Source organism: Panthera leo, chromosome B4, assembly GCF_018350215.1.
Source record: "Panthera leo isolate Ple1 chromosome B4, P.leo_Ple1_pat1.1, whole genome shotgun sequence".
NCBI lineage: Eukaryota > Metazoa > Chordata > Mammalia > Carnivora > Felidae > Panthera > Panthera leo.
In genome coordinates, this window is record NC_056685.1 from 78,646,546 (window position 1) to 78,672,087 (window position 25,542).

At 47.9% G+C, this 25,542-nt stretch overlaps 1 protein-coding gene across 1 annotated transcript; it reads right to left on the reverse strand.

Annotated features, from left to right (window-relative positions):
- Positions 1 to 5,519: 5,519 nt before the first annotated feature.
- Positions 5,520 to 15,917, reverse strand: LOC122224591 (keratin, type II cytoskeletal 73). The gene is made up of 9 exons (XM_042946629.1): positions 15,471 to 15,917; positions 13,761 to 13,975; positions 12,905 to 12,965; positions 11,938 to 12,033; positions 11,055 to 11,219; positions 8,438 to 8,563; positions 7,818 to 8,038; positions 6,552 to 6,586; positions 5,520 to 5,776 (listed from the first exon to the last, which is right to left on the reverse strand). The coding sequence occupies exons 1-9, from the start codon at positions 15,915 to 15,917 to the stop codon at positions 5,520 to 5,522; spliced, it is 1,623 nt and encodes a 540-aa protein (XP_042802563.1).
- Positions 15,918 to 25,542: the final 9,625 nt, after the last annotated feature.

The following is a 25,542-nucleotide window of genomic DNA, read 5'->3' on the forward strand; positions in this document are numbered from 1 at the left end:
AACACCCAAGGTGTTTACCCCACAGGGAACAAGGCTGTGGGGACATTGGTGAGTGATACAGATGGCGCCAGCCACAGATAAACAGAGGAGTCTAGAAGGTCCTGGGTGGAAAAGAGAGTGGGCTCTCTATGCTGCCTCAGGGGAGACACTACAGTCTATTCCCTCTCATGGAGAGCGGCCATGTCAATGAAGCTGGGTGACCAGCAAGCCCTTTGAGAAATTCAAGGTTAGGCTTTCCATTATTTCATGAGATTGTTTCTTATGCCCCATAAATGTAGCCAGTTTTTTGTCCCCCACAAGCACAAGAGAGAGTTTATTAACTCTGACCATTGAGAATAGAAGAGAGGAAAAGTATTTATTGAAACAGAAGAAACTTACATAGGATTGGGTTTCAAAGGGAGCCTTTGAAGTCTCCTTTTTTTTCTGGACACTTTCTAAGAAGTTGAGACACCCAGGCATCTGGAACCAAGCCACTTCTGCCCAAGGTCAGGGAACAGGCAAGATGACCTTTTCTCATCTTCCCTTGAGGGGTTGACCGGCCAGATGAATCAGGAATTCCTTTGAAGTCCCAGGCTTACCTTCCTTACAGATTATGGAGAGACAGAAGTGATACAACCAGGTTTGGAAGGCATGGGATGTGTGGGGATGTGGGCAGGTCAAAAGGTGGCTGAGGTCTGGGAGGAGGGCTTCACATTGGAGGTGCCTCTGACAGCAGCCTACTGTCATTTGGGCTCCAGTGACTACCTCTGCCATTAGTTCCAGGTGGGAGCAACACCTGGGATGGTAGACTAAGCCAGAAGCATCACCCTTTGAAACAAGAGCTCAACAACAAAGGATGGACGGATGGATGGATCCTTGAAGCAAGGCTTTGCAAACATACTGAAATTAAACTGGCTCTCGTTTGCCCGGGAACCGTAGTTCTTAGGAGATTAATAGCTACCGTGTAGAAAAAAAGCATGGGGATGGATTCTTTGTTGGGTTTTAAAAAAAAAAAAAAAAGGTTAAGCAGGCATCATATTGTGGGACTTTTTAGATCCATCACTATGCTTAGGAAAGCTACACCAAAGGATGCTGAGAAACTCAGTGTTTTCCAAAGATGGTGACTGGGAAGTGGTTTTTTTCTATTTTTTAACATTTCTAAATTTTCTCATGTGAGCATATCATGTTTTTATAGATGAGTTATTGGAAAAAAAAAACTAGAGAAGAAAGGGAGGTAGGCCGATTCCAGTACCAGAAATAAAGCACTATTTTTGTCCAAAAAAAAAAAAAAAAAAATGTGTGCGTGTGTGTGTGTGTGTGTGTGTGTGTGTGTTTCCCAAGCTTTTGCTTGACCATAAAGACCTCTTTTTGGCCAAATATTTTATAGGAACCAGCATTTCAAGGAATGTGCTTTAAGACACACTGAACAAGTTATCTCTATTTCACATTTCCCAAATCCAAACAGTGTTCCAATATCTCCTTAAAAACATGAAGGAGAACTAAATATAATTACCATAGCGTGCAGCCTCATCTGGTCTATAGCACTGTGCCTAACATGACATTGTCAAAGTCAAAGGGAAGTTATTTGCTTGGACGAGGGCACATGTGCTGGTGCCATCTCAGCACTGCTCATGGGGAAAAGAATTCTCGAGCTGGTCACCTGATTGGTTGGCACCAACCAAAAAGGTTGTGCCAGAGACTTCTAGTGCTTATCAAGTATCCTCCTTCTTGTCCTCATTTCCCAGCCTCCTTTGGGGTTTGGTTGGGGCTTGGGACCCTATTGGCCAGTTAAATGTGAGTGGTATCTAGGATGAGGCAGTTAACAGTCCATGTGTCTCTTTCACCTCTCATTTCCCCTTTTCCAGTAAGTAACCTTGAGGCCACATGTCCCATGTGGCCAGGCTCAAGACAGAAGCGCGTAGTTCTGTGGGACACCCACTGGGAGAATCATGTGGGATTACTGCCCAAATCGGTCTCGGACTATGAGTGAGAAATGAACTTCTATTGTGTTGAGACACTGAGACTTCAGAGTTTGTCCATTGAGTCAGTCAGTGTTCATATTCTGATCTAAGCATACGATGGTAGAAATATCTCTTAATAGCCAATGCGTTTTCTCTTTAGTTCATTTTCACATTTTCATCAAATAATCTGATTGCTATCAGACCTTCTGCACTTCACATCTCAGCCTTTTTGAAAGACTAGTCTATCCTAATAATGCTAAGAGTGACAGTAGTAACAATGATATAATAGCAACTATTTATTGAGCACACACTGTGTGCCAGATATTGAACAAAATAATAATTCTCGTGCATTCTTCAGCTAAACTTAATTCTCATGACAACTTTATGCAGGAACTTCTAACAGTAACTTCTTTATACCAATGAAGAAACTGAGATTCATGGAACAAAAGTGTTTTGCTTAAGTCACATTGTGAGTGGCAGAGGGGGACTGAAACCTGGGTCTGTCTGATGCCGAAGGTGTTGGCTTCTCCTGTGAGCACTACGGTGTAAAATCCCAGCTCTGTAGCCAATTGAGAGGGCCTCTCTGATGTGGCTGCTGCCGCCCTCCCAGCCCCCCAGCACCACTGCACCCTCCCTCTCCACCTGCTGTAATCCCTCCAGCAGCCTCCTCTGACCTCCTTGGAGCTCCTCACTCTCCTCTGTGCTGTCTCTGTATCTCCTTTTGTTACCAGTATCTCACTGTGTTACAGTTACATTTATTACCATCATGTCACCATCAAGGGCATGGACCAGGTTTGCCTACCACTATATCCCCAACACTAACTGTGTGCCAGGCACATGCTAGATACTCAACAAATACTCATTGGACTGATTATAAGTTCTTTACTGGCCCCAAGAATGTATTCTCTGAGACTAGCTATTCTGCCAGCCGATTCTCCTTTGGGCAATAAATAAATTGGCATATAGTTTATGAGATGGTCTCTTTAAATTTTTTTAATGTTTATTTATTTATTTTTTGAGAGAGAGAGACAGAGTGCAAGCTAGGGAGGGACTGAGAGAGAGGGAGACACAGAATCTGAAGCAGGTTCCAGGCTCGGAGCTGTCAGCACACAGCCCAACGCAAGGCTCAAACTCACGAACCGTGAGATCATGACCTGAGCCAAAGTCGGACGCTTGCTTAACCGACTGAGCCACCCTCAGGCGCCCTGAGGTGGTCTCTTTAAAGTTTGGAACTTGCAAATTGCTTTGCCACCACTAAACACCTCTTTTCAGTGAGCAGATTTAGTCAAGTGTTTGAGCCAAGAAAATTGAGGACAAGATCCTGTTTCCACTGACATTTATTAAGTATGAACTTTGTACCAGAAGTTGCATAAGACATGCTTACATTGCCTCATTTGGGCATAATAATCATCCAGGGGTGATTGGCTGCCTATTTTATAGCTAAATAAATGAGGCTCAAAAGACTTGAGAGCTTTGCTTACAATCCCAAGTCAGTTGCAGAGTCTGAATCTGAATTCAAAACCATTGACTTGAACTCTAAGATTCTCTGGACCCACAGTGACCCTGTTCAAATGCACCTGTGAGTCACAGCCTGAGTGAATGCCAGCCTCTCACTGGCTCTTTGCATCCTGACAGCATCATCACGGCCTGGGAACCTGGCAGAAGTCTCTCAGCGCAGAAGTGTTTTGGAAGCTGAACAGTGTATATAACAGAGATGGCACATGCTTCAACACAACTCATGCACAAATGCATTCACTTCACCAAAGACTGATGGAACACGGCTCATTGTTTTAAAGAGAATCTACTGTCGGGGCACCTGGGTGGCTCAGTCAGTTAAGCGTCCAACTTCTGTTCAAGTCATGATCTCATGGTTCCTGGGTTCGAGCCCCGTGTCAGGCTCTGTGCTGACAGCTCAGAGCCTGGAGCCTGTTTCGGATTCTGTGTCTCCCTCTCTCTCTGACCCTCCCCTGTTCATGCCCTTGTCTCTCTCTTCTCAAAAATAAATAAATGTTAAGAAAAAATTTTTTTTAAAAAAGAATTAAACCAATTGGGGGCGCCTGGGTGGCTCAGTCGGTTGAGCGTCCGCTTTGGCTCAGGTCATGATCTCACAGTTCTTGGGTTCGAGCCCCGCGTCTGGCTCTGTGTTGACAGCTCAGAGCCTGGAGCCTGCTTCCAATTCTGTGTCTCCCTTGCTCTCTGCCCCTCCCCCACCTGCACTCTGTCTTTGTCTCTCAAAAACAAACAGACATTGAAAAACAATTTTTTGGAGACCATCTACTTCAGCATTTTCCCAGAGATCAGGGAGCAGCCATAACTCGAGCCCCAGGCTTTCCAGAACTGGCTTCCTTCTGTCTCTTGATCAATTTTAAATCCTGCCACAAGATAAATGCTGCCTCCCTCCCCCTGCTGATAAGCAGCATGTTCTTCAAGATTGCCTGTTCACTGGAGCACTGGCTTGAGAAAAACATGACTTGAAGGCGCAGCTACTGGGGATGGGGTAAGAAATGACTCCAGGGTATCACAAAATCCGGGGTATCACAAAATCCAGTGGGATCCTGCAGTCCATGCAAGGATCTTTCTCTCAGATTAAAAGATACTCTGGGGTGCTGTGGAACACACCAGACCTCGATGCCCCAGGTTTCAGGTCATTTACCTCCACAGATAGAAAATATGTGGTCTGAGGGGCTCCTGGGTGGCTCAGTGGGTTAAGCGTCCAACTTCAGCTTGGGTCATGATCTGATGGTTCATGGGTTCGAGCCCCATGTTGGGCTCTGTGCCGACAGCTCAGGGCCTGGACCCTGCTTCCTCATTCTCTCTCTCTCTCTCTCTCTCTCTCTCTCTCTCTGTGCCTCCCCTGCTCTCTCTCTCTCTCTTTCTCTCTCTCAAAAATAAATAAACATTAAAAAAAAGAAGAAGAAGAAAATAGGTGGTCTGAGATGAGGATTCCCCTAGAAGAGAGAAGCAGCCTGGTCCTGCATGAGTTTTATTAAGTTTATTGGTGAGATGCGGGAATTAGAGAGGTAAGACCTGAACAAGGACAGGAACTCACATATTGAAGGCACAAATCCCTTCATGGATAAGACCAATCTCCAGGGCTACTCCCAGCTCTGTAAACGTGTAGGGGCCACGCAAGATAGAACCCATAACCTAGTGTTTTGCCTGAGCTGCTGTTGCTGTAACAGGAGACAGTCTTTGTGGGTCTGTCGGTGGCCCTGTAATCTCATGAACCCAGGCAGCATGTGGCCAAATAACTCCCTAAGGCCAGGCTGTGGAGGGGGGAACTGCTGAGAGAGACCTTTCTCTGCAAGGGGCCGTGCAGGCCAGGGAAAGATCTGGCCTTCCTGGCAACGCTTCAGGAAGGGGAGCCTGAGTTAGGGAGTCTCTTAGTATGGAGGCAGCAGGATGGGCTAGAATCCAGATTCTGAATGAAGGAAGACTAAGGCAGGAGGTAGAAGAGAGGGAATGTCAGTGGAAAGGAAAAGCAAGGAGACAATGATAAATGTGATGCAGGAGTTTCCTGGAGAAGGGAGTCCAGAGGAAACCAGGGTGAGGTGGACAGTGGGGAAATACACTTTCACTTTATCTTGTGGTTTTCTTGGTGGGGGAGCTCAGAGCTGAGGTCTTCCCCTGGGCGTCCTTGAATTCGCTTGCACTGCCCAGCCTGGTTTTGGCCTCTCCGCGGGGGCCACAGTTCCCACTGCCAGTGACACAGGCCCCGGACAGCATGCCATAGCCCCCCGAGACAGAGCTGGGCCGGTAACCAAAGGTGCCAGAACCGCTGAAACCAAAGCCAGCTCCTGTGCCCGTGGTCCCGGCCACCGTGCTGCTGATGACTGCTGTGGGGGTGGAGGGAGGAGTGATAAGTGTATGTCCCAGGACAGGGGTGACACCAAGTCCCTTCCAATCTCCCACCCGCAACTAGCTTAAATGTCTCCCTCTTAAGCAAACGCTTCACATCAACTGTGGACTCTAAGGATATATGCTCAATTCCTGAGCAGCTCAGGCACTGGAAAAACTAGCCCAGATCCCACAGGATCCCCAAATTGGGCGTGTTCTCCTTCTCTGAACAAACAGGAGTACCAAGAGTGTCTCCTGAAGCATCACATAAGCCAGTAGGGCTCTCATTTAACTTTACAATATGCTCTTAATTTTTTTCAAAGAACTTCCGGATTGCTTGATTTCGGGAAGGTTTGCTGGCCTGTCTTAGGAGACCAGGCTGACCGCTGTGGAGCCAGCACTCACACTGGTCATGCACAGCGTGCCTGAGCACAGGTCTCTGCTTGCAGTGAGGAGGTGGGTTCTTCCTGCTCACAGCTTCCATCATGCAGGAGAGCTGTCGTGGGACGGGGGAGGCAGAAGAGGGTGGGCTGAGAGTTTTGTCCCAGCACAGGTGAGATCTCTGGGGAAGGGGCCCATGTGAAATATCAGAATGTGACGGGAAGCTGCCAGTGGGAGCTCCACGGAGGAAGAGGGAACAGGTCTTAGCGAGGAAGGGGGTTGTGACCAGGTGATCTACCAGGCAGAGCCCATGGGGGCCCGGAGGCAGGCACCCATTTCCTCTGTGTTCATTAATGGGCTACAAATATTCCCCCAGAGCCATGAAATACTCACAAATGCTCACAGAATTGGTGTGTTCTCCAGACATCCTGTGCAGAGAGAAAAGGGGAGGTAAGTCTCCAACGCTTGGAATCCAAGTTCCCCACACCGCAGCTTGAGATCATCAGCCACATGAGCCCAGCCTCCACGAACCCCTCCAACTGGCCAGATGTCATCATTGCACCTGCATGTCTCTGCTCTGCCCCGCCCCCCAGTCTACCCTTCCCACGTCAGACACGTGCCAACCTGCAAACTTGGGGCCCCCAACAACAGCACCTCTCAGGGCCCCTCCTCTGGGTTCCTCTTTATCCCATTTCTTCATTCCTGGGAGGCTACTGCCTGAATAAATACACGTGTGGAAATACTGGCATCAGAAGGTGCCCCTAAGGAAATAACCGTCTGATTTTAGGACCAGTAACTTCTCCTCTGCTGGTCTCAGCACTACAATGGAGCTCAGTTAGAACAAGCTTTTCACATGTCAGTGTTTCACGTACCCCACTCTGACGTGCTATGAACCTGTACGACTCACACCGTTACATACTTAGTATTTTTCATGGACTCTGCCTTTTATACCAAAAAAATGCATTTCTCTTAACAAGAAGTTTTATGGGGCTCCTGGGTGGCTCAGTCTGTTAAGCGTCCAACTCTTGGCTTCGGCTCAGATTGTGATCTCATGGTTTTGTGAGGTGAAACCCCACATCGGGCTCTGCACTGACAGTGTGGAGCCTGCTTGGGGTTCTCTCTCCCTCTTTCTCTGCCCCTCCCCTACTCGCGTGCTCGCTCATTCTCTCTTTCTCTCTTTCTCAATAAATAAATTAAAAAAAAATTTTTTAAGACATTTTCCTTCACCAGGGTAAATAGAAAACCAACACTACCTGATCAAAAAGGATTAAAAAAAAACAACGGTAGCAGTAAAAATAAGTATAATGAAAATAAAGCAGTTTAAAACTTTAGGGCTAGACATTGTTGCCTTCCCGAGGCTCTGAACCTGGGATCTAGTATCTCTTTACTTATAGGGATATTTGCAAGGGTCCGAGCGGTGTTAAAGACACAACAGAACCATCCTGAGACTTTCTCCCTGTTGTGGTCTGGAGACTGGCAGGAAAACTATAAAGGAGATTGCTGTCTCATTGACCAGATGCTGTTTAAAAGCTGTTTGTCATGACCTGAAAAGCATCTCCAGCCACTCCAGCAACCTCCCCCACACTCTGGGAAACTGAGTCAGAAAAGTCCAAAAGTTCTTCCAGCTCTAAGACCCTCCCCGCCCCCCCCCCCCCCCACCTGCACTCCTCGCCCTCCAGCAGCTTGCGGTAGGTGGCGATCTCCACGTCCAGGGCCAGCTTCGTGCTCATGAGCTCCTGGTACTCCCGCAGCATCCGGGCCAGCTCCTCCTTGGCCTGGTGCAGGGCGGCCTCCAGCTCATCCAGCTTGGCCCGGGCATCCTTCAGGGCGCAGTCGCCCCGCTGCTCGGCATCGGCGATGGCCGTCTCCAGGTTAGAGCACTGCGGGACAGGAGGTAGCATTTTCCCCTGAGTTCTAAGGGCAGCCACTCCAAGCCTCACTTCACCCCTCATCCCCCGTGTGCTGACTGTGGTCGGACCCTCCTCTGTCTGGCCCCAATTCCTACAGCAAAGCCACATCCATGGTGATAGATAGAGTCCCCTCAACTGGGTCAGGGGAGATTCTTACTCTTAGCCACTTGGCTTTCTGAAAAGACCTTTCCAAGTGTTCCAGATTTCAGATGGGAGATAAGTGTGGAGGATGAGATCGGGGGCTCCACCTGAGAAAGTGGGTTCTGAAATGAAGGATGTAGAGCAGGAGAGAGGTCTGGGGGAGTATGTGTGATAGACCATTCACACCTCCCTGGAGAGTGAGCCAGGAACTTCCAAAGCCCCCTTTACCTGCTTCTTCACACTCTCAATCTCTGAGCGCAGCCTTTGGATAAGCCGAGTCAGTTCGGAGATCTCATTCTTGGTGTGCTTGAGGTCATCCCCATGCCGGCCAGCTACTAGCTGGAGCTCCTGGAACTAGAAGGACAGGGGGCAAATCAGAGACCTTGACTCAGGCCTGGTGGAGCTCAGCCTGGCAGACCATGCCTTTGCCTTCAGAGTGTGACAGAGGTGGGTAGGGGTTCCCAACTTCACCAGGCCTGTCAACAGCCCCCCACTCAAACATCTATCTGTTCATGGGATTTATTTGTTTGTCTTAAGCACAGTTCTCTCACTGATGGTTACATTTGGACATAAGGACTGTTGAAAGTCTTCTTCTCTCCATACTGCAACCATATAACATACAACTCCAACTATGACACTGCTCTACTGATAGCCCTTCAAAGTCAAGATCAAATTCAAACCATGAGCATGGCATCAAGGTGCTTTGAGATTTGCATCCACCAGTCTCTCCAGACTCATCTTTCGCTACCCCTGCCCATCTGCCTCTACACTTGTGTTGAACTGTTCCCTAAAGGTCCCTGTGCTCTCAAGTCTCTGAGACTTTGCATGAGGCTCTACCTCCACCTGGAAAACCCTTTCTCATCCATTTTCCCTTTTTCCCTAGCTAGTTCCAACTCAGCCAAAGCAGATCAGCTTCCTCCGGAAGGCCTTCCTTGATCTTCCTTGATTGGGTGTACTTCTGGTTCCGTAGTTCCTACCACTCCAGTTCATAGATCTTACCACACTGTACTATAAGCACACCTTTCTGTGTCTTCCCCATCAGACTTAGCATGACTGGATGACAGGGACCTGTATTCTCTGTGACTTCCTGCCCTTCATAGCTCAGCTGGGCCCTGGGCTACTGGAACTGTTTCTGGGAATGGAGGAACATTGTGTGTGTGTGTGTGTGTGTGTGTGTATGTCTGTGCGCACGTGCGCACGTGCGTACGCGTGTGTGTTGGTATATTCTGCTAGTCTAACACCACTAGCCATGAATTTGAGGTCATCTACTAGTTTGGGATCACTCCCGCCTTGATGTCATCCATTGAACAGTCAATAGAGAATATTTTAGTTCTACCCCAGAATCTGGCTTATGAGGAACTTGGAAAAGTGTGACACTCAGAACTCTGGTGACTGCACACTGCTTCTCTCTGTGTAACTGGTGCTTGGCCTTATGGGTTGTCATATCTGACCCTAACAAGGCCCTAGAGTCAGGATTCCTCTTAAAAATGCCAGGTCCCCTGGAAGACAAAGAGGCTTCTCACTATGTTCCTGTGTTTATCTTTGCTACTAATCTTGGGATGATAAACACTGGGGCAGGACAGGTGGTCTTTCCCTGCTTCTCTGCAAGTCTATGTGAGGAGGATGGCCCTCCCTACGAACGGACAGGGAGGGAGGCACTAATTCCCTAAGTTCTGACACCAAGCAGGCTCCTTCTGAAGCAAACAGACCAGTGTCCTTCTCCACTCTGTTCCTGGCCCATCCTAAGTCGTCACTATAAATGCTTCTTAACAGAGTCATGTCCTGATCTTTTGTCTGAACACTGTGGAATTTGTAGTCAGTCATCTAGATTCAAATCCAGCTCCATTTATTCCCCGCTAAGTGACCTTGGCAAATTACTTAAATGCCCTGATCCCTGCCTTCTTCATCTTTGAAAGGGGAAGAAGAAGAAGAAGACCTTCTAATTCTGTTTCTAGAACTACACTAATGAAACTCTGGTCAGTAAGGGCTTAGCTCCAATTGGAGACTTGCAGGTATGGATAACCCCATACTTCTTCTGGAAGGAGTTTGGGGTTAAGCACTGGCCACTGACAATCCAGAGTGCCTGGGCCACATGGCCGTCCCTGAAACTGGCTTGCAACAGTCACGTGGAGGGACTTGGGAACTGGAAACTTGGGTTTGAACACTTATCAAGGAGCCCTGGCCTGTGCTGTTGCCTGGACCTCCCTCTCTTCCTCCCAACCCTGCTGACCACATCTTTCCATCCCTATGGTATCAAGGAGGCAGGGGGAGAGATAAGATAAGGTCTCAAGTGTGTGAATTTCCCCTGGGAAGGAACCCAATAAATAGCATGGAACAATTAGGAAGTTGCCATCTGATCTGAGAAACTAAATTATCTAAAGAATCATTTCCCCACCCATGACCCATTAAAGGAGTTAAGATCATACTCCCCCTTTATCCTTGTAATTGGACTTGAATGAAAGGTAGGAATTACCTGATCTCAGATGACATTCAAGAGACCCCCTAATTTATTGTAATTAATGGAAGAGTTGAGATGCTAACTACCCATGTTTTCCTCCCTCTCAGACTCAGTTCAAACCCCTCAGCCTTCAGGAAGTCAGTACTGACCTGTCCCACTTGGCCCCCTAACCTCTGTCTCCCCAGCATCCAGGACTCTGTTTATGCCACATTCATTTGCAATCAGCCATGGGTGTCTGTCAATGGCTGCCCCAGTCTTTGTGGATCAGTCCAAGAGCTTCATCTTCTCCTCCCTTTGGGAGTACCCCAGAACCCAGGACAGTGCCATGCTCCCAACAAATGTGTGGACCATGGTGGGCCATGGACTCTGAGGAGGTGTTCAGCCCACCTTGGTCTGGTACAGGGCCTCAGCCTCGGCCTTGCTCTTCAGGGCTATTTCCTCATACTGGGCGCGGACCTCAGTGATGATGCTGTCCAGGTCCAGGTTCCGGTTGTTGTCCATGGACAGGATGACAGATGTGTCACTGATATGGGACTGGATCTGAGCAATCTCCTACATGAGAAGGAAGGAAACATGAAATGCCATTTGTGGATGGAGGAAGGCCAAGGTGATGACCCTTTCATAGAGAGCCCCTAGACCCTCCCAAGTAGAGACAAGCTGTATTCTCCAAAGCCCCCCCAGCCCAGATGTTTCAGTGCCACGTCTGAAAACTGCTGAATGAGTTGGAAGCAGCCCAAGAAGAAAACAGCCCATCTATCTGTCACTTGAAACAGGTCAGGAGTCGAAAATATAGAGGAGAAACAGCCTGGCCACCACACAAGAGACACTAAGGACACAGGAGCCCACATATGCTTGGCCAACAGGATCAGGCTTTAAGCCAGATGATCAGAGGTAGTAGAAAGGGTGTGAGGACTCCCCCACATTTATCCCTAGAGATTCCTGTTCAAGACCCAGGGAGACACCCCAAGTGGCAGACAGAAGACAGGCAGAAATGAGAATATCCTTAGCTGAACATCAGTGCATCAAGGACCCATGGCTTCCTCAAAGATGTGAGACTGTGACTGGGAGTCCCAGGCTGGGACTGATGGTCCACATAATTTGAAGGCAACAGGATAGATGTCATGCTTTCCTTTGATCTACATGCCCCCCAGCATCCAAATGCTGGAGATCCCCTGGGCTCTTAAAGTTACAAGGAACAAATAGCCACTCATTCACATGGCTGTCTTCCAGAAGACAGAGTTAGGGATGGGGCTGGGGGATGGAGACTTACCCCTTCATACAGACATTTGAAGAATTTGATCTCTCCATCCAGAGCATCCACCTTGGCCTGCAGTTCCACCTTGCTCATGTAAGCCGCATCCACATCCTAAAGGAATCCAGAGACCCCCTGATATCGCCCTTCTTCAAGCCCAGAAAGTGCTCTCCCAGGAACTGACACCCAAGCACCAACACTGAGATGAGCTGCCCCCGGGAATGGAGTGAGGCCTCAGAGGGCAGGAACATAACTTCCACCCAAGACTCACTGCGAGCTTCTGGAACTCATCTGCCCCCATCCAAGATGGAATCCTGTTCCTCCCCCTATTTCTCAAAGAGAGGCTACGGGAGGGAGAGCTATCTCCTATAGGGGGTCATTTGGCAGTCAGAGCCCAAGGCAGCCACAGCACTTTGCCAGAGACAGGCAGAGCTGGAAGGTAAGCGTGCAGCCCTCCCCAAAGCACGTCCTGTTCCCCAAGCCAAAGTGGACATACCCTGGACATTGGCTATCCACATCTGGGCTCCCACCCATCGACGCCAAATATAAAAAGCTGACAAGGTAGGGGTGCCTGGGTGGCTCAGTTGGTTGGGCGTCCTACTTTGGCTGAGGTCATGATCCCGCAGTTGGTGGGTTCGAGCCCCGCATTGGGCTCTGTGCTGACAGCTCAGAGCCTGGATCCTGCCTTGGATTCTGTGTTTCCTCCTCTCTCTGTCCCTCCCCTGCTCATGCTCTCTTTCTGTCTCTCAATAATAAATAAACGTTAAAAAAACATTTTTTTTAAAAGCTGACAAGGTAATGTATTCTAGGTAAACATCTAGGTGTCCCAAGATATCCCAAGCAACACATCCTTCCATCTTCTTCTGGCACTTCAGATCCTGGTCGTTCTACAAGGAGCACAGACCCCAGTTTCCTCTCTGTTACCTCCCCCACCCTCCATGCCCCACCACCAGGTGACGGGCATATATATGCACCTCCTCCTCACCTTCTTAAGCACCACAAATTCATTCTCGGCAGTTGTGCGCTTGTTAATTTCCTCCTCATACCTATAGGAAAAGCATCACATGAGCAAGGTATGTGTGTGTGTATTCTCATCACAAAAGCAGAAAAGAGGTGTCCACTCTATGTATCTTTTAGCAGCTATTATTCTACATCTTTGCAAATCTGTCCCACTCACTAGGACTATGTGGCCAGTGCTGTAGACAGGGTTTGAAAGTAACTCCCTCCCAGGTCAGGGGACCAGATGATTTTGGGTCTGGATTCCCCCTGATGCCTGGGGAGTAACTAGGTTCTTCCTCCTCCCATTCAGTGTCCAAATCACAGGAACATGCTGCTATCCCTTGTAGCCATGATTCTTGCATCACTCCAGCTTCCTGATACCTTGCTAGTAAACTCACCCCATCCCAAAGTGTGAATCTAAAGGAACCTAGAACTGTCGCCGGACAGGAAGAAGGAGCATGGCCCAAATGTCCAGGACCTGAAGACAATGAGAGAAACTCCAACTCCCTGACTTGCTGGTTTGGGGAAGGGGTGGTTCCTGGAAATTTGGGGGACCTCTGAGCGAGCTTAGGAGCTGAGAGGCTTTCTCAAGTGGGAAGCAGAAGGGAGTGTGCCAAGGAGGTGGCCACTTGCAAGAACAGCCCTACCACTGCCTGAGAGGCTGACTATCCACTGTCCAGACTGCCCAGTCACCCAGAGAGGGCCCTCATCTTGCCAAGGCAGGGGAACTCAGGACGGGCCACTGTCACCCAAGCTCAGTGCCCCTGAGCAAGTGTCCCAGTGCCTGCTGGGGAAGCCCAGCTCTGGCAGGCCAGTCAGCCCAGGCATGGGGTCCTGCTCACCTCTTCTTGTAGTCCTCCACCACGTCCCGCATGCTGCGCTGCTCCGAGTCCAGCCGCACCCTGTCCCCGGACAGCGTCTCCAGCTGCTTCCGCAGGTTGCTGATGTAGCCCTCGAGGATGGGCTCTAGGTTGTTCTTGCAGTTGTTCAGGTCCAGCTGCTGTAGCAGCTCCCACTTGGTCTCCAGCACCTGGTTCTGCTGTTCCAGGAACCGCACCTGGGACCCAAATCAACAGGCACTCTGTCAATAGGGAGGGCCTGTGGGGTTTCCTTTCCTGGGCTGTGGTTGTGTTGTCCTACACTATATTAGCTTAAAGCGTAGCCCTCTGGACTTAGAAAATGTCCCTCACACCCTTCCCCATCCAGGGCCCTTTGTCTGACTGAGGTTCTCTTTGTGGGGACAGCCTCTGATATTGGGCAGGGGCTCATCATCTTTATTTACCACTAGTAAATGTCTAAATCTGCAGGGACCTGTGTCCATGGGCAGCCAAGTCCCTAGATGTGTAAGCTGGCCTTGTACTGGCCTTCACACTCTTGGGCACCTCTGCTCAGGGCCAGGTAGCCTGGACTGTGCTCTGCCTGCTCTCTGTCTCCTCCATCATGGCATCTCCCAGCCCAGCCAGAGGCAAGCACTCAGTTGACTGGGGATCTTGGGCCCTCCCATGTTGCTTTCATGTCCAACTCTCTGGTCTCAGAGCATTAATCTGGGGGAAGAACCAGCATTCTCAAGCTGTAGCTTACAAATACCATACCATTCCCTTATTCAAAATGGTCCAGTGGTTCCACATCACCTGCAGAGTCCAGTCCAAATTCCTCCTTGTGCTCTTCACCATGTGCCCACCCCTCCTCCCCCTCCTCCACCACTCACCCAATACTCACACAAAGGCAAGTTCTCCCCGTTCTTCAAACAAGTCCTACCATGCTACACGGGACTTCTCCCTCTCTCTAGGTTTCTTTTCCCCACCTCCATCCAGTGAACTCCTATTCACACTTTGCCACCCTACTCACTGCCACCCTTGGTGAGCTTCCCCTGCTCCCCTGAGCTCAGGAAGTCTCTATTTCTCAAGGCCCTGCTACCCCTTTTTTCCTCAGGGGTTCTCAAACTCAAGTGGCCATCAACATCACCTGGGGGCTCCTGGGCCCCACTGCCAGAGCTTGCAATTCAGTAGGTATGAGTTGGAGCCTGAGAATGTTCATTTCTACAGGGGCCCAGATGATGCTGATGCTGCTGGTTCAGGGAAAACTTTTGAGGACCACTGCTCTAGTCCATTGCTCCTCCCCATCTGCCTTCCCCCATAGATTGGGTGTATTATAGTCTATGAGTCCATCTTTCAACCAGGATCTGAGCTGCTCTGGGTCCCATGAGAGGAGAGATTGGGTCTCATGGCTTTATAGAAATCCTTGGCTGCCACGGGCCTCTCCTTTGTCTGGCTTCCTAGTTTCATAAACTGTCATTCTCCTACTTCTCAACTCTGAGGCCACTTGCCCTGCTTCTTGGGAACATTCCCAAATTAAGCTCCCTGGCTCTTCCTGCCCCTCTGTCCACCCCCACCCTCAGCCCTGATGTCCAGGTTGGTCCAGTTCCTCCCTACTCAGTTCTTGCTGTGTCTGCATCTTGGGGAGGCGCCTGTCTCAGATAGAAAGCCACCTGAGGGCAGCAGAAGTAGAAGAAGGAAGGGGGTCTATGCTTGGCTTGCTCCAAAGAGACCCACCTTGTCGATGAAGGAGGCAAACTTGTTGTTCAGAGCCTTGATCTGCTCCCGCTCTTGGCTGCGCACTTTCTGGATCTCAGGGTCCAGCTCCACGTTGAGGGGGGCCAGGAGGTTCTTGTTGACAGTGACCTGGTGGATGCCCCCTGGAGGGCACACAGTTGGACACACAGGCCCGAGGGCCACACTGCCAAACATGCTGCCAGCAAAGCCACTGGCCCAGTTTCGACCAAACCCATAGCCCCCTGCCCGCCCACTGCTGCTGGCCATGTTGAGTGAGATGCTCCGGGCGCCCCCCAGGCTGTAGAGGCTCCGGCTTCCAAAGCCCCCGCTGAGCCCTTTGCCACCTGCCCGATAGGAGGACGAGCTGCCCCCTGAGAGCACTGCCGAGCAACCGCTGAAGCCCCCCTTGGCGGCAGCCCCCGACTTGTAGGTGAACTGGCGGTTCATGCTGGGGAGGCCAGAGAGATGGAATAATACGCTAACCCTTAGCTGAGATGCAATTCATGAGCCTACAGTCTCAGGCTCCCCCTTTATAAGGCTCAGGAGGGAACCACTGCCCTAATTTGAGGGTTTAGTTTGCCTGGGAGCAAAAAATCATTTTCTCCTAGCAAAATCAGAGACACCAGGTAAATAACTTGAAAATCCCCAAAGTGCTGGGTTTGCATGTCTTGCTCATGTAATTTGAGTCTTATCTAATTAACATGGGATAATTAGCCTAACCAAATTATCCCTAGAAAGATCTTGGCTGGGAGATTTGTCACAGCCTCGGTTGCCCTTTCCCAGGGAGTGGGGAGGCTGGATTGCAGGGGTGCAGAGGAAGACCTTTAATTGACAGAGTCATCTGTGAGAGATCTCACAGCTCTACCGGCATCAGATCAGGGACCCTGGCTGAGCTGCTTTTATGTGGTTAAGAAAAAGCTTTGTGGCCTGGCTTCCCAGGGCTCCTGGAGACAGTTCTCAAGGCTGACCCACTAGGAATCCAGGGCCTCTGCTGTGCCCTCCCAGGCAGGTCTTACACTCCCCTGTGCAGTCAGGCTTCTTTGTTGCTGTGCATTCCCGCCATCCCACCCTTGACCTTGAAATAATGGCATTGCTACCATTCACAATAGCCAACACTAGTAAAGCACTTTACAGCATTAAAAGAGCTCCTTGCACACTGAATCTCACTGAGTCCACTCAGTCAGCTTGGGGAGGAGTATGATAACCCACATTTCACAAATGGGAAAACTGAGGCTCAGAGAACTGAGGATTGCAAACATTTCATGAGCCCTTTCTTTGTAGAATCCCAGAGGATGCAAACACCCAACAAAATGAAAGCCTTCACTTTGAGAGTCCCTGGTCTGGTCTTCTGACCCTACATACAGAGCTATGAAGGCCATATTTGTCCATCTGTCTGTCCACCTGCCCACTGACTTACCCATTCATTCATCCATCCATCCCATAACAGCCCTCTGTTAAGGGCTGACTCTGTCCCAGTTACTGTGTTACGTTCTGGGGTCATAAATTTGTAAGACAGAAGCCTAGCTCACAATTCTAGGGGTGAGGACAGACACTCACATTTCATTAGAGCCTTGACAACACCAAAGTATGTGACCCAAATGTTTCATTGTTCCCAAATCCCAAGTATATTCACAGTATATAATATCCTCCATAAAAATGCAGTTATTTCAGCAGCCAGAGTGCTTGAATGAACAGTTTACCAATCCCTCTTTTCTACTTCTGTCCAGATACTCTAGCCCTCTTCTGAATTATATATTATAATACACCCGTGTTATGTCTCTACTGTAGAACCAAGCAATTGCCAAATTCAACCTCCCCTTCTCTTTTTATACAAAACAACTATTTTTTTTTTAATTTTTTTTTCAACATTTTTTATTTATTTTTGGGACAGAGAGAGACAGAGCATGAACGGGGGAGGGGCAGAGAGAGAGGGAGACACAGAATCGGAAACAGGCTCCAGGCTCCGAGCCATCAGCCCAGAGCCCGACGCGGGGCTCGAACTCACGGACCGCGAGATCGTGACCTGGCTGAAGTCGGACGCTCAACCGACTGCGCCACCCAGGCGCCCAAAACAACTATTTTTAGTTAAGAATAATCATTTTCTAGGGAACCTGGGTGGCTCTGTCAGTTAAGCCTCTGACTTCAGCTCAGGTCATGATCTTGCACTTCGTGGGTTCAAGCCCCCATGTCAGGCTCTGTGCTGACAGCTCAGAGCCTGGAGCCTGCCTCAGATTCTGTGCCTCCCTCTTTCTCTGCCCCTTCCCTACTCATTGTCTCTCTCTATCTCTGTCTCTATCTCTATCTCTATCTCTATCTCAAAAAATAAACATTTGAAAAAAGAAGAATAATCTTTTTCTTCGATGATGTCAATTTCACACCAGTAATAGCACTTGGCTTTCTTTTCCATCTTTCCATCTTTTCCACCTTTCTTCACTTAGGCACAAAGGTTTTATCCCTTTGCGATTTCTTTATAAGGCATGATGAGTGAACACCAACAAAGCTGTATTGTGATGAGGATACAGTGTCCCAGCCAGAATCCCTCCCTAATTGGCTCCTTTCAGCACACCAGTGGCAGAGTAGACATGATTCAGACCCATGGCAAAACTACAGACTGCTGTCACAAGCTTTGAGATCCCTCCCTAAGGGCTGACAGCCAGTGGCTACGCTGTGAGCATCAGCTCTGCGTGGTGGTGTGTGAGTGCTAACGGGCAGCCAGCCTCCACTCTGCATGGCCTTCACTTCCCCTCTCCCACCACAGTCTTTCCTCCCCATGAACCTGCCATATGGATACCCCGGCAAAACTTCTCTTGTCACATCTCAATTCAACTCGCCTCTCTGGTCAGTCTCCCAGACTGTATCTATTTTTTCACATGTGTCCCCAAAGTGTACCAATCTCCATCAATAGCCAGAAACGTTCCTAAGGATGAGACCCACACCCTATCCTCCCTGTTTCCATCCCAGGACCACAGGAGTGAGGGACTCTTTCCTGAGAGAGAGGAATGCCCCCTTGAAATCATTCCTCCTAAGGACAGGATCCTTGGCATCTGTCTTTAAAACTCTCTTAAGTGGGCCACTTCTGCTTCACATCCTGCTACTGCTCTTGCCAGGGGAAACTTGATGCCAGCTGAACACTTACCTAACCTTCACCCACTTCCCACAGAGGTCAGTGCTGCCATTAGCCTTTGCTCACCTCTAGGCAGGCATCTCTGATGGGTGCAGCACACAAGAAGCAGGAAATCAACCTCCCATCACCCACAGAGGCAGTAAAATCATGTTATAGAAGAATATGTAGGATCTGTAATTCAGAAAGATGGAATAGACATACTTTCCCTTTCTTTTGATGCTGCTAGAGCAGAAGAAATAGTGTAAACACTCTTCTTCCACTAACTATAACTAAAAACCTGAATACTATATATATATATATATATATATATATATATATATATATATGACATGAGAAGACTCTGAAAGGTGGAGAAAAAAAGTTATACTGGATAGGGATCTTGGGAGCCAAGGAACGACATGGTGGTGAATTCTCTGGGGTTCCTATTTGTTTCATACATCCCAGACTTGGGGCAGAAGAAGGCAACAGCCTGGAAGGGCACAAATTTTTTCAAAAACCCTGCAGAAGTCTAACTCTCTGGAGAGAAATATTCAAGAATAGGGCAGCCTAGAAAGACAAAACTCAGAAACAGAAACCACTCTATTCTAGCAAACATTACAAAGAACACTGAGGTCCCACCCCCACCTACTCCAACAAAAGCTGAGCAGGAAGCCTAGATTCACCAGCCTATAATGAGGCACCTCAACTGCCCCCTTCCTCTGGCAACTGGGTGATGCCAGGGAAGGCCAAAGCAGAAGCTGGGACTTTCATCCCCACAAATAGAAAATTGTCCCAGGTCCATCCAACATCAGTGGATACCACATGGGGATCCCTGACTCCCACCCCCACCTGGCAATAATATAGTGGCACCCAATCCTTTCCCCTGCTAGGGCAATGTCAGAAGAGGACAGCTAAAACAGAAGACTTAAACAAGATCATAACATAACCTAATACACAAAATGTCCAGGTTTTGATAAAAAATCACTTAGCAGACCAAGAATAAGGAAGATCTCAAGCTGAATGAATAAAGACAATTAAAAGATGTCAACCTAAAGTGACAAAGATGTTAGAATTATCTGATGAATATTTTAAAGCAGCCATGATAAAAATGCTTCAAGAGCAATTAAGAACATGCTAAGCAGATGAAAAAAATAGAAATCTCAAAAAAGAAATACATATCAAGAAGAACCAAGTGGAAGTTTTAGAATTGATAAATACAATAACCAAAGTAAAAAAACTCAAAGGACGAGATTAACAGCAGGATATAGGGACTAGAGAAGACTGTGAACTATAAGATATAATAACAGAAATTACCCAACCTGAAAAACAGAGAGGAGAGAGAGACAGAGAGAGAGAGAAAGGAAAGAAGGAGAAAGAAAGAAAGAAAGAAAGAAAGAAAGAAAGAAAGAAAGCAAGCTGGAGGGAGGGAGGGAGGAAGGAAGGAAGGAAGGAAGGAAGGAAGAGGGAAGGGAGGGAGGAAGGAAGGAAATGGGCATCAGGGACCTGAGGAACTGTAACAAAAGATCTTACATTCATGTTATTGGAGTTTTGTGAGAGACGAAAAAGGACTGGCTAAAAAGTACTCAAATAAGAACTAAAAATTCCCCCAATTTAGCAAAGGATATAAATCTAAATATTCAAGAAGGTGACAAATCCAAACAGAATACATCAAAAAAATATACACCAAGATATATCATAGTCAGAATTCTGGAAACTGAGGATGAATTAAAATTATGAAAGCAGGAAAAGAGAAACAACACTTTACCTATAAAGGAAACAATTTCAAAGGGCAGCTGATGCCTTGTCAGAAACCACAGAAGCTAGAAGAGACTGGCACAATTTTTTTTCAAGTGCTTGAAAGCAAAAAACTGTCAGCACAGTTTCCTATACCCAGCAAAAATACCCTTCAGGAATGAAAGGGAAATCATAACATTCTTAGATGGTTGAAAACTAAAAGGATTTGTTACCAGCAGACCTAATTCAAAAGCATGGCTAATGGAAGTTCTCTAAGTAGAAAGTAAAGTATAATAATAGAAATCTTGGAACATCAGGAAAGAGGAGAAAGAACATGGTAATAAAAAAATATGAGGAAATACAATAGACTTTCTTTCTCCTCTTGAATTTTCTAAATTATGTTTGATCATTGAAGCAAAAATTATAACACTCATGTGGTTCTAAATGTATTTAGAGGAAATATTTAAGAAACCATATTATGAAGGAGGGAGAGAAAAGGGATATAAAGAGCTAAGGTGTCTTCACTTGAACCAGTCAAATGATGACAGCAGCGGACTGTTATAAGTTACGTATATATCATACCTAGAGCAACCACTAAAAAAGGTATACAAAGACATATACTCTAAAACACTATACATATATCAAAATGGGCTCCTAAAAAATGTTCAAGCAGCCACAGGAAGGCAGGAAAACAGAAGTGAGAAGCACAGAGAACAAAAAAATAAAATGACAGACCTATGCCTTAACAGATTAATAATTACATTAAATATAATCTAAATACACCAGTTAAAAGACAGAGATTGTCAAGGCTTATTAAAAAACATTAGCCAACTATATGCTATCTACAAAAAAAAAACCTTACCTCAAATATAATAATATATCCAAGTTAAAAGTAAAAGGATGGAGAAATATACATCATGCAAATATTAATCAAAGGAAAATAGAAGTGGCTATATTAACATCAGATTAAGTCATCTTTAGAGCAAAAAACAATTGTGGAACATAAAGAGGCATTATATAATGTAAAAGGGCCAATCCTGCAAGAAGACACAGCAATGCTAATGTGTATGCACAAAATGGAAGAGCTACAGAATATGTGAAGAAAAAATGATAGAACCAAAAGAAGAAATAGACAAATCCACAGTTAAAGTTAGAGATGTCAGTATTCCTCTCTCAACACTTGATAGAACCACGAGAGAAAAAATCATCAAGGATATAAAAGAACTCACCAACACTATCAACCAATAGGATCTAATTGGCATTTATAGAATACTCTACCCAACAAATGCAGAATATTCTCTCCACATTAATAGTCTCAAAACAACACCTGGCACATATTAAGTGCTGGATAAATGCTGCAAGATCAACATACATAAGGAAACTGAGACACAGAGAGGTTAAGTTACTTGGACAAGACCACACAGCTGGAAACTGGGAATGGAAGCCAGGCAGCTCACTGTAGAGCCCACACTCTTACCTACTATTGCCTGAAATCTTTTTAAAACAACTCAACCCTGCGATTTTTATTCAAAAGGCTTGGGGTAGAGCCTGAGCTTATAGAGTTTCTTAAGCTCCTTCATACTTTCTTTTCTTCAGAGACTGAATCCACACTCAAGGTCCCCACCTTTTAAGGGCACAGCATGATATGGATTCCGTTGTGCAGAAGTTTCCTTCATAGCTACAGTTTTCTGCAAAGGAGGCTTGAAAATGTAGTCTGTATGTATGGCCATGTACTCATCTGTAGTTTCTATTTCTGTAGGAGAAGAGGGGAGAGGGTAGTAGGGGACAACTGGCAGGCTCAGGCATGTTCTGTCTGCTAGATAAACACTCTTGCCCCTTTGTCGGTCTACTGTTTTATGCTGCGGGATGGAGTCCAAATTGCTGGAGCTAACAAAGTGGCAGGATGAGCCACCATCCCGGTTTGCCTGGGACATAGTGGGTTCTTAGGACATGGGATGCTCAGTTTTAAAACCAGAATATCCCAGGAAAACAGAGCAAGTTGGTCACTCTACCCAGAAAGGTCCTCATCAGCCTCTCCTGCCACACCTCCTCCCAGCTGCCCCAGATTGCACTTCTGGGAAAGAGACTGAAGGGCCAAGCTCTTGTCAAACTCCTTCAATCCTTCGACCAATATTTATTGACCACCTACTATGTGCCAGGTACTGCTCCCATCACCGGAAGATAACACTTCTGTCTAAAACACTCCCTTAATTCCTCCTTAACATTTAGATTTGAGGGTTCAGCTTGAGGACTCTTCATCAAGGAAGTTCCCCCCATCCTGCTAGTCTGGCCCCTTGCTCCTGATAAGGACTTCCCCTAGATAACACTTATATCCCTGACTCTGCACATTCTCTTGCCTGCCTTCCCCATACATAGGTCCTGGTCATCTTTTTGCATCAGTATCAAGGACAGGATGTAGCACGTAGTAGGTGCTCAATAAATGACTGTCGAATGAATGAATGAATGAATGCTGCCTCTCTAGACACCTAGGGCCTGCTCAAACAAGGAGCTATGCCCATCCCCTGCCTGGCCATGTTCCCTCCTCTCAGCGCTCCCAACAGACCTCATGACAGGGAACTGATGAGACTGTCCTCCTGATCCCATTCCACTGGACTCCACGCATGCTGTGCTGGGAATGACATTCTGGTGGCAGAGTGCCCTTGTGACCTGAGCCCCCAGGCTGCGGCTTCCCACTCTACACCTTCTGGCCGTTACCTGATAATAATTCTTATAACAATAACGATAATAATACTATTATTCCTTAATTGGGCAATAATGACACCTGCTTGGCTGCCAAGCAAGGCTCGGGGACCTGAAGTTAATTGTTTTAAAAACGGAAGCTGGGCTTCTTCAAAGAGGAGGGGAAGGAAGAGTCATTTTTGCCCACCTTCCAAAGCTAAATAGAAATAACACATGCTTCCGTCAGCAGAGGTAACCGAGCGTCCCTCTCTGACCCTTCCCCAGCCTGGGCTCAGGGCAGCCGTGCCCGGACTGGGCAAAGCTAAGGAAAACTAGTCCTTTTTTTCTCTGTCTTTCTCAATGGTAGGGCAACCTCCCCACTTTGCCCTTTGGTCCAGAGGTCCAGAGGGAAAGTTCGGAGGAGGTAGGGACTCCAGCATACAGGGCTGGGGCCTGTACTATCACATGCACTCTGGTGAAACACTCTAACCAGACACCCCCCTTCCCCCCTCCACTGACAAAGCTCAGGTTGTGTTTTGGGAAGAAGTGAGTTAAATAATTGCCCAGCATCCAGATGGTAAGGCTGACACGGGTCACTGCTGATGGACGCTCACTCATTCTCTCTCCTCTGAGTCACCCACCTACCCTCCTCGCCCTCCAACAGCTTGTGGTAGGTGGAGAGCTCCACATCCAAGGCCAGCTTGGCCCCCAGCAGCCTGGTAGTCACACAGCAGCCGGGCCAGGTCCTCCTTGGCCTGCTGCAGGGTGGCCTCCACCTCGGCCAGCTTGTCCTGGGTATGTTTGAGGGCCGCCTCACCCTTTTGTTCTGCCCCCAGGAAGGTGTTTGCAGGGCAGCACTCTGCCAGGACCCATCAGCAGACAGTAAGTGGGACACGGAAGACCAGATACCTACCTCCTTGCTGGGCTTCTCTTTTGTCCACTTTCATAATTTATTATGGAAGATGTGCAAATATAGAAAAATAAAGAAATAAAACAATCTATCTTAACCCGACCCCCTCAAAAGCTACCACTGCCACACTGGTGTCCCACCTGTTTCTTGAGGTTGGTGATTTCTGCTTGAAGTCTCTGGATGGCTGGGTTGACCTCCACCTTAATCACTTTGAGATCATCACCCTTCCTCCCGGCAGCTGCCTGGAGCTCCTGACCCTAAAACCAGGAAAAGGCAGGAGTGAAAGGTAGCACAGGGAGAACCAAACCCAGGGCAATTCACCCCAGACCTCAAAGCTTCACTCATCCAGGACTCCTGTGCCCTGCTCCGTCTGGTCATTGTGGACGAAACCAACCCATAGAGGAGACATGTTCCTGTCTGCTGGTAATGCAGGGTCTAGCTGAGGAAAGAACATTCCTACCACCATAGATATGCAATTGCCAAAGATCACAGAGCCAAATCCTGGACAGGAACACATCTCTGGTCTGTCCTTCCCAGCCAGACTCTGATAGGGGAGTTGCAACAGGCAACCCACAATAGGAAGAAGGCAGCAACTATTTCATGTGTGGACCTAGAATTATTATTGATGTTAAGGAACTGCCTTCAACTATGTTCCACTCAGGGAGGTAGTTGGAAGATCAGGCTCCCTGAAGATGTGCTCCCACAGACGTGTGGCAGGAAAGGCAGTGGGAGCATGTGCTGGTAGAAAGAAACCAGCCTGGGTGAGACACGAGCTACAACGATGCATGGATTGAAGAGCTGGCTGTGCAGGTTTGAAAGCCTTGGTGTCTCTAAAGGAATCTGGGTCTGCGGTGTTGGGTCAGCTCCCCCAACATAGGAATGGTAAGACCCCAGGAAGCCTAGAAATTTCCAGTGATGGCTGAGCCAGAGATTTCATGGGCTCCTTCCCCACTAATCTCCAGGACAAGGCATATGAAGGCAAGTGGCCCTACCAACCACCAGGCCAATGGAGCAGGTCAATCTCTATTGTCAGGGATGAGGATCCTACATGCTCTCTGGGCATAACCCAGCACAGGACAGTTCTCCAGGTGGGCATCTTGGTCTGGTACAGTGCCTTGGCCTTGACATCAGAGAGGATGCTGTCCAGGTCCAGGTGCTGGTTATTGTCACCACATTGGTACCATTAGACTGTCTGCTGTTCCTGGGCCAGTTCCTGTCCAGCAGAACAGGGATCAGTCCTCTGGAAAATCTCAGTACCCACATTAAGAGGTTCCCTGAGTGCCCTCGCCAGCAGTCATGTCCTCAGGGGAAGACCAGGGAACTTTTCTCTCTTTCTAAGTTTTCCAACCATCCCAGGGGCCTCCCAGGGAGCTCAGACCCCAAACTCATAGCAGCACAGAAGACTTGGAGGAATTCAGTTTCCTGCTGCAAGATGTCCACTTTGGCATTGAGGTCCACTCTGACCAAGCAGCCACTGTCCACATCCTGAAAGAAAGGAAGCAATGGGTCCAGTGGCCTCAAGATGCCAGAGGGAAAGTGACATTGAGAGGGCAGGCACTGGGGGAGATTAATGAAGTGGAGACAATGCCAGGTGGATTTGATATCCTATGAAATTGAAAAACAAGACTTTGGAGCCAGAAATCAGG

What these genes read in the sequence shown, in the direction of transcription:
- LOC122224591 (XM_042946629.1), bottom strand. Translation starts at nt 15,917, where the DNA reads ATGAACCGCCAGTTCACCTACAAGTCGGGGGCTGCCGCCAAGGGGGGC. An exon ending in TCAAATGTCTGTATGAAGGG is followed by an intron (nt 11,220 to 11,937) that starts GTAAGTCTCCAT and finishes CTTCTCATGTAG; the next exon opens with GAGATTGCTCAGATCCAGTC. An exon ending in TTGAGAGTGTGAAGAAGCAG is followed by an intron (nt 8,039 to 8,437) that starts GTAAAGGGGGCT and finishes CCTGTCCCGCAG; the next exon opens with TGCTCTAACCTGGAGACGGC.